Source organism: Tigriopus californicus, chromosome 5 (genome assembly GCF_007210705.1).
Source record: "Tigriopus californicus strain San Diego chromosome 5, Tcal_SD_v2.1, whole genome shotgun sequence".
Taxonomy (NCBI): domain Eukaryota; kingdom Metazoa; phylum Arthropoda; class Copepoda; order Harpacticoida; family Harpacticidae; genus Tigriopus; species Tigriopus californicus.
This window is the reverse complement of record NC_081444.1, coordinates 15,934,937-15,941,792: the sequence shown is the minus strand read 5'-3', so window position 1 is coordinate 15,941,792 and position 6,856 is coordinate 15,934,937. Positions and strand designations below refer to the sequence as shown.

Genomic DNA, 6,856 nt, shown 5'->3' with positions numbered 1-6,856 from the left:
TTAAAACGACGTTTTAGGTAATTGAACCAAAATTTGTCCGAAAAGGGTAAAAACCTAGATTTTAGGTTTTTGACACCTTTTCCTAGGTCTATTCATGACACATGAGGGGCATTCATTATTTTTTAAAAGCTAAATGAGCACCATTTTGTTTCTAACCATAGAGCAATATAAATGAAGTGAAGCCTGAAACTGCCCCAACTTACAACAGAAAAACATCTTGAGCGACAAGAAGGATGCGCCTCCGTTGAGCAAGTCGACTTCCCGTGCACTTAGTTGCCAGTTAACCCTCCCCGCGTTAGTCCTGTCAATCCTCGTGTCTTCACCGAAATCTAAATCCAGCGCACTTTGAAGTTCATAACCCCTTTTTCTCCTCCCTCGACCTCCTGGACACTGGCGACCATGACTGCGGGCTTGAGCGCCTCCCTCCCATTTGACGGACCCTCTTGGCACTTAATTGAGAAATGTAACTTCTTCAACGACTCACTTGAAATCCACCGACTTTTCCAACAGACCCGACACGCCCCTTCCCAATGGCCCACGGAGGAGGTATTGTCCGCCTCAACTCAGCCATAGTTCGCTTTCATTTCTACCCCACCCATGATGGACGTTTCGTTTCAGAGTGCGACCCACATATGGCGGCTCAAAAATTTCACGAATGAAAAGTCCGTGACGCCAGGCCTGCGGGTTAACGGCTTCCTGCCCTGTATGGATTTGTCGTTAGCCCAAGGAGCTCCGCTAGCACAGGCCGGTGTGGTGGGTTCTCGACCCGGTCCTTCCGGTTCTGTGGGTTCGGTCGGTTCCTGGACCGGTAAGGCTCGGGGTAGCAAATTATCGCTCAATGCTCCCGAGTTTGTACCGAAAGCCAGTAGTGGCTCGGCCCCGGTCTCACCCCGCCGGACTGATTTTGAGACACTAGGCAATAAATTCACGCCCTTACCCTCGCGACCCGGCATGCGTTGTCCACGAGGAGGTCGAAAGGCGTTTCGCGGGTCAGTCGCCCCACCCTCTGCTTTGTTGACGAAAGCGACATCGGATGGCTTCACCACGTCGTCATCCTCGGATGAATCGTCGAGCTCGGCCCAACGATCGCGCGAGATCCTATTGCCCGATGAAGGTTGCGTGTATTGCTCGCGAAGAGGCTACGATTTGGACATGATTTCGTCGCATTGTTTGCGCCACCCCATTACTCAGGCCATTATCTGCCCGAATCTCAAAGGACGCTTGTAAGGACATTTTCTCCCTCGAGTATTTGATTTGGTCAGAGGAGTAGCCGGCCTTGATGATTTGATGCTCTTTTGTTTCAGATGCCCACGATGCGGGGATCAGGGTCGACATTCTCATACGGAGACAGAGTGTGTGAACCTGTGATACGCCCTCCGAAATGACGAGCATTTGTCCCCCAGTTATTGACTTTTACAGTATTGTACGTATTCCCTCGACCCGCGCGATTTTATCGAAATAAACGATGAACTTGGATTTAAGGGGACGCTAATTTTTCATCGAGTACAAAATAGGGGCATAGGTGCACACGAGCAAATAAGACCTATCACAAACAAGACAACCGGCTTGGGATCAAGATTTGTTGCCTTGGGAGAAATTCACGGAATAATTTCCCGATTCGGGATCTTGGACAAATTGGAAGTTTTCGGTGGAGAGGCCAAATGGGTTCAAGACCATGTTCCCCAGCTTCTTCAAATTTGCTATGGGTATAAGGAAGAAACAAAAGGAAGATACTATGAAACGTGGTCAACCATCGTCATCTAGAATACCGCCAACTTACTCATCATCTCGGCTTTAAGTTGCTCATCCTTAATTTTGACTTTCTCCGGTAAGCGCTGAAAAAATAAATAAAACAAGATTACGTCAAATGTGCTACCAAAAAAGGCCAGCATTCCTATATTTACCACTCGGGCGGCCACGTTGGCTTGGGCGTGTTTCGGGTCTAACGTCAAGACCTTTTCAAAATCCTTCAAGGCCTCATGGGGTTTGTCATGGTCTTCATAAGCTTGGGCTCGCCGGACTAGAGCTTTCAAATAGTCGGGTTTGAGCTCCAGCGACTCGGAGCAGTCTTGGATTGTGGCTGCCAAATCCCCCTGCCAGACCAATATCATACATTATAAACCATACAAAATAAACCATACCCGCCATGTATAACGTGTATACGTTGTATCTGGCGCGGAAACAAGTGCGTACCTGCTTGAACTGCGCCGCGGCTCGATTGGCCAACAGAACGGCTCGATCGTCCGTGAAGCACAAGGGACAGAGAGCCAAGGCTTCCGAGTAAATGGTCACGGCCTCCACATTCTGACTAGCCAAATAAGCGGCGTTCCCCGATTGTTTGAGCTCCAGGGCTTGCTTCTGTCTTTCCTGCGGACGAGATTTAGGAGGTAAGTAGAATGAATATACGATGGTTACAACGCCGGGTCAAGTTTGGAGAGAAATACCCGAACACATCATGGCATTATTCTACCTGGCCAAGCTTGAGAAGATATTGAATCATTTTGACCAAGGTCTGGGCCTGTCCTGGGAGGGACCCCGTTGAACTCACCTCTCTTTGAGCGGGACTGAGCGCCGCTTCCGTGGCTCGTCGGAGCCGGAGTTGGGCCAGCTCAGGCGTGGCTTCCGCTTCGGCATCCCTTTGTTCCACGTCTGGGTCGGGGCTCGGGGTCCGGGATGGGTGGGGCCGAACGGGGGGCCTGACTGGCGTAGCGGCGGCGTCAGTCCCCTCATTAGCTTGTCGGGCGTCGTGAAATAACTCGTCGGGTCCATTCGGCCAGGCTTGAGTCCGGGCATCCTGCAAAGGCCGGGCCCAAGGGCCAGCGTATTAGGATCACAGGCTTTAAGAACACCACTTATCGGGTGGACCTCTGAGCGCCTAACGAATTCACGGCGTTGGGCGTGGGCCCGGGAAATCAAGGCCGGGCCCACGTCGGACTTTGGGCGCCAGGCGGTGGGGGCGTGACGGGGGTCGATCCCAGATGCGTGGGAAATTTAGCCACCCCGTCTGATTCTTGGACTAGATTGATCAGTCCGACATCTTTACTTTGAGGTTCATTTTCGTGCTCTGCCCCCCAAAATCTGACGCAAACCTGGATCTGGACCCACCCTTTTGTAATCGGAAGCCTTTTGGTTTTTCTGGCTTGATTTGCGATAATCTTATACAAAAATGGGATCAAGCAGCCCCGCCGGGACGTCCGGAACGTCCGGGACGTCTGGGACGAGCTAGTTCAAGGTCTCTCTGTATCGGCGCCCCGCTTGGTGAGCCGAGGCCAGGCCCATCGGCTTTTCACGCTCCTAAGGGTGCTGTCCGCCGTCCAGGGTGGCATCCGGCATCCGGCATCCGGAATACAACTGAGGGCCATACTTACTTACTAACTAACCTGCCAGCGTAGTGCCTGGGGTCATGATGGTCTAGTGGGATGGAACTTACTTGAAAGGCGGCCTCATCGTCCGACGAGTCGATCCCGTCCGAGGCCTGGTCCAGACTGGCCTGGATTTGCCGCTCCACCTCTCCTTCCGGATTCATGACGCGTCCAGGGGTCAAGGGTTGGGCCGCCGGGCAATGGATGGAGGGCGGGGCTGAACAGGACCGGGTCTCGTTTGGCTATTTGCCCCGCAGGCAGTGGGCCAGTGGGCGATCGGGCTCGTCAACCCAAGTGATCACGTAATCGGGAAACTCGGGTATATAACCCTCACAAGAAAATTCACGAAACACTCTCGGGAATCAAAACGTTAAAAACCAAGTCGATGGGTCTGTCAGGTTGCGTGAGCGAAAAAGTGGGCTCAGATCCGACCGGCCTCAACTTAAAATCCTGCCTGATTCCGGATTATGGCTGATCCTCACGTTCATCATGAGTGATTGGGATGGTCAACCAGTTGCACCGCTGACACTGCTCCAGGTGCCTGACAAATGGACCTAACATGCCCCACAAATGACTCCTGATTACCAACCCCCAATCCCATTATTTTCCATGCCAATCCCCTTGATCATGTTTCCATCATGCATGGGCGAAGCTGAGTCTGGCCTGAATGAAAGGGCTAGGGCGTTTTGTTTCAATTTCACTTATTTCTGTCACATCATGCTTCTTCTTCATTCAGGTTCTATCATCCCAAACTTAAGTTTTAGCTGAAATAGGTTACCTCTTGAAACTAGCAAGTGGCCTATAGACTATCAACCATGTGTAATGATATTAGATATGTAGATCTCCTGTCACTTTTATGGATATTTGTGATATCTCATCAGAACAAGTATTTTGTTCAAAAACATCCATGAAGGCTGCTGGCCAAAGAGCATAGTTGGTCAGTTGATCCAGATGAAGATAGAGGACCACCATTGAAATCAAATCATTGAGGGATATTTGATGGTGTCTAGAATCAGTGTTTATCCTGTACGTCAGTAGTATTTTTTGGAGAGTGTAAGAGGTGGAGCGGGGCTCTGAATGGGCAAAGTAACCCTGTCTGGGAAAAGATTGCAAGTCTGAAGTCTTGGTAAACCTGTTGGAAATTCAGCTAAGAGGGCTAGTTGACGTGACAGAGAGAGTTCCCAAAGTTTGACAGTGACGTCATCTTCCTTTCCTGCTTCAATGTCGTCCCCATCAGCTAGAAACGTGACTATCAGTATAAACAAGCTGCTGCCACGCAACCTCATACAAATTCCTGTTCTACTTTCCGGCCAGACCGGGCCAGACCCAGGAGCCTCCTGGGCCCAGGAGGCCCAGGAGGTCCCCCCGAGAGAGGACAGACTGACAGAGTCAGCTGAACGGAAAAAAATACATATGAAAATAAACAAACCCTGACAACCAGGATTCAACAGTGTTGGCTAAACCACTGAAGGGAGGCAAAGGGTGCTCCTGCCTCTGTGGTTAAACCTGCGGTTCAACAGTCTTGCCTTGGGTGGCTCCATCCTTAATCGCCTATTCGTGATCCGCCCAGGGCGTAGTTGGAGTCCATTCATGGATCAACAACCCCCGATAACTCAGGCCGAGTTGGTACACGAGTTGGTATCCTGGGAACCGTGCCCGCCCACGCCCCTGACCCAACCCAAAGCCACTTCCACTAAGCGGTACTCGGGCTTGCGATTTCACTGCCCCACATGCCGCAAGACATCAGGTTGTCACAGTTCTCACCGGACCCACGTTAAAAAACAGGCGTGTTCAGCGGTAAGCCCCAACCCCGGAGCCATGGGTGGATCAACCGCCCCGCCTAGTCTAGTCACGACCCGCTTGATTTATGCCCTAGTCGCCCGCGTGTGATGCCGAACATGCCCACCACAAGATTCAGTTGGACTTTGGTTCACCAGTCGAAGCCTTAGCTTGGTTCCACGCCCAAGAGTTGGATCGATTTTTTGCCATAGAATCATCCCGCCCCAAATTTCAAGTCTATCGATGTAATCAGCGGGCGTCCCACCAGGCCCGTCCACGGAAACGTACCCAAAAGCTTCAAGCTTGTTCGGCCAAGTAAGTGTCTCCCCACACGTACCCGCAATGATTGCTTGGGGCTCACCCCGCCTCTCACCCCCATGGAATGTCTGGTTTAGGATCACGTTTCGAGAGGCCTTGATGTGCAAATGTGATCCCGTGGCCTATCAAATCTGCCCGGATGAGCAAACGCGAACCTTGGTATACGGTTGCCTGACTCATTCGCACGCCCTCGAACCCCACCGCACTCGCTGGTCCAAAGTGACCAAAGAGCGCACGCTAGCTTGGGTGCGCGAGGGTCTGCCGGTCGAGGCCATAATCGCCGAATCCGCGGCCTTAGCCGACCAGGATCCGATGCAAAAACCATTGTCACGCTCGGACATCTATCGGATGGCCAAGACAGCTAACCTCTCAGGTGAGTCTGGCCTGATCGTCTAGTGAGTCCACCCGGTCCAACTCAGGAGGTTGGACCATTTGCCACGATTAACCCGGTCCGGTGAAGGGCCAACTACGGAATTTGTTCTCAATATCCCCGACCAACACTGGGTTAGTAAGATAAAATATATTGCATTTAGTTGACGATCATGGTCGTCATTGGTGTGACAATCAATTTGGTACTAAATATGTATGTGCCACGCCGGGGCGGATTTTCGGGACTTTTAATGTCTTCACCACTGATTGTCGTTGCCATTTGTGGCTGCAATTCAAGGTTAGAAATCTTTAGTCCATGGCAAGTGTACCAACATTAAGTCCAGTTTGTAGGGCCAGCCAATACCTGACTATCCCCGCCTCTCAATTTAAATCCATATTTCAGACGTCCAGGTTTCTTCACCGGAGCTAGATTTGACTTATGTCGAAGATTTCAAGCAAATCCGCGAGAAATTTCAACAAATCGACAATTTCATGAAATCAAACAACTTCACCCATGCTAGGAAGCGAACTTTGGTGAATTCATTGTTGATCCAGCCGATAAACGATGTCACGATGCCAACATTGAAAATCACGCCCACATCTCATGTTTTAAATTCCGATCGGAAGCGGGCTCATCAATCGGAAAATCGCTCTCTTTCCCGCCAGAAAAAGACACAACTCCTGGCCAAAGAAAACTGTTCCTCGAGCTAAGTCCAATTGAGATACGTACTGACGAGGTTGAAGAAGCGTTTCATTCATTGGTACCAGACGCGGCAGTTTTCGACAGACGAGTCGGTGGTGGAGAGAATAGTGCGTGGCGGGTTGGCAGCTATTTGCCTTAAAAACGACATGATATCGGATTTCTTTTGGTTAAAGTTTACGGGGTTTTAACCAATGCTTGGGAACGATTTTCCAAGAGGGATAAACATTGACAAATAACATCTCTTCATTTAAAATGTATTATATGCCTTGTAGCGGTTGGAAAGCCCGTGAAAAAATTCTGATCGTTCACTGTTTTGAAGACCTAT

At 50.6% G+C, this 6,856-nt stretch overlaps 3 protein-coding genes across 4 annotated transcripts; 2 read left to right on the top strand and 1 right to left on the bottom strand.

The window, feature by feature from the left end:
- The first annotated feature begins 240 nt into the window (after positions 1 to 240).
- On the top strand, positions 241 to 1,476 carry LOC131880146 (uncharacterized). Its single transcript, XM_059226671.1, has 3 exons — positions 241 to 546; positions 619 to 1,223; positions 1,305 to 1,476. Exons 1-3 carry the CDS (start codon positions 400 to 402, stop codon positions 1,366 to 1,368), a joined length of 816 nt encoding a protein of 271 aa, XP_059082654.1. The 5' UTR covers positions 241 to 399; the 3' UTR covers positions 1,369 to 1,476.
- Positions 1,472 to 3,753, bottom strand: LOC131880145 (tetratricopeptide repeat protein 1-like). Its single transcript, XM_059226670.1, has 6 exons — positions 3,431 to 3,753; positions 2,549 to 2,794; positions 2,194 to 2,367; positions 1,905 to 2,093; positions 1,781 to 1,835; positions 1,472 to 1,700 (listed from the first exon to the last, which is right to left on the bottom strand). Exons 1-6 carry the CDS (start codon positions 3,524 to 3,526, stop codon positions 1,573 to 1,575), a joined length of 888 nt encoding a protein of 295 aa, XP_059082653.1. The 5' UTR covers positions 3,527 to 3,753; the 3' UTR covers positions 1,472 to 1,572.
- A 1,000-nt stretch (positions 3,754 to 4,753) lies between these two features.
- LOC131880144 (uncharacterized) lies at positions 4,754 to 6,747 on the top strand. Of its 2 annotated transcripts, none has more exons than XM_059226669.1 (4): positions 4,754 to 5,159; positions 5,239 to 5,456; positions 5,537 to 5,832; positions 6,240 to 6,371. In XM_059226669.1, exons 1-4 carry the CDS (start codon positions 4,953 to 4,955, stop codon positions 6,347 to 6,349), a joined length of 831 nt encoding a protein of 276 aa, XP_059082652.1. In that variant the 5' UTR covers positions 4,754 to 4,952; the 3' UTR covers positions 6,350 to 6,371. The 2 variants fall into 2 exon arrangements, with proteins under 2 accessions (XP_059082652.1, XP_059082651.1); XM_059226668.1 differs by having other exon boundaries at positions 4,755 to 5,159; positions 6,232 to 6,747.
- The last annotated feature ends 109 nt before the right edge of the window (positions 6,748 to 6,856 follow it).

What these genes read in the sequence shown, in the direction of transcription:
- LOC131880145 (XM_059226670.1), bottom strand. Translation starts at nt 3,526, where the DNA reads ATGAATCCGGAAGGAGAGGTGGAGCGGCAAATCCAGGCCAGTCTGGAC. An exon ending in TCAGTCCCGCTCAAAGAGAG is followed by an intron (nt 2,368 to 2,548) that starts GTGAGTTCAACG and finishes TCTCGTCCGCAG; the next exon opens with GAAAGACAGAAGCAAGCCCT. An exon ending in CCAACGTGGCCGCCCGAGTG is followed by an intron (nt 1,836 to 1,904) that starts GTAAATATAGGA and finishes TTATTTTTTCAG; the next exon opens with CGCTTACCGGAGAAAGTCAA.
- LOC131880144 (XM_059226668.1), top strand. Translation starts at nt 4,953, where the DNA reads ATGGATCAACAACCCCCGATAACTCAGGCCGAGTTGGTACACGAGTTG. An exon ending in CTTCAAGCTTGTTCGGCCAA is followed by an intron (nt 5,457 to 5,536) that starts GTAAGTGTCTCC and finishes TGTCTGGTTTAG; the next exon opens with GATCACGTTTCGAGAGGCCT. An exon ending in CAAGACAGCTAACCTCTCAG is followed by an intron (nt 5,833 to 6,231) that starts GTGAGTCTGGCC and finishes TCCATATTTCAG; the next exon opens with ACGTCCAGGTTTCTTCACCG.
- LOC131880146 (XM_059226671.1), top strand. Translation starts at nt 400, where the DNA reads ATGACTGCGGGCTTGAGCGCCTCCCTCCCATTTGACGGACCCTCTTGG. An exon ending in CCCAATGGCCCACGGAGGAG is followed by an intron (nt 547 to 618) that starts GTATTGTCCGCC and finishes GTTTCGTTTCAG; the next exon opens with AGTGCGACCCACATATGGCG. An exon ending in CCGAATCTCAAAGGACGCTT is followed by an intron (nt 1,224 to 1,304) that starts GTAAGGACATTT and finishes CTTTTGTTTCAG; the next exon opens with ATGCCCACGATGCGGGGATC.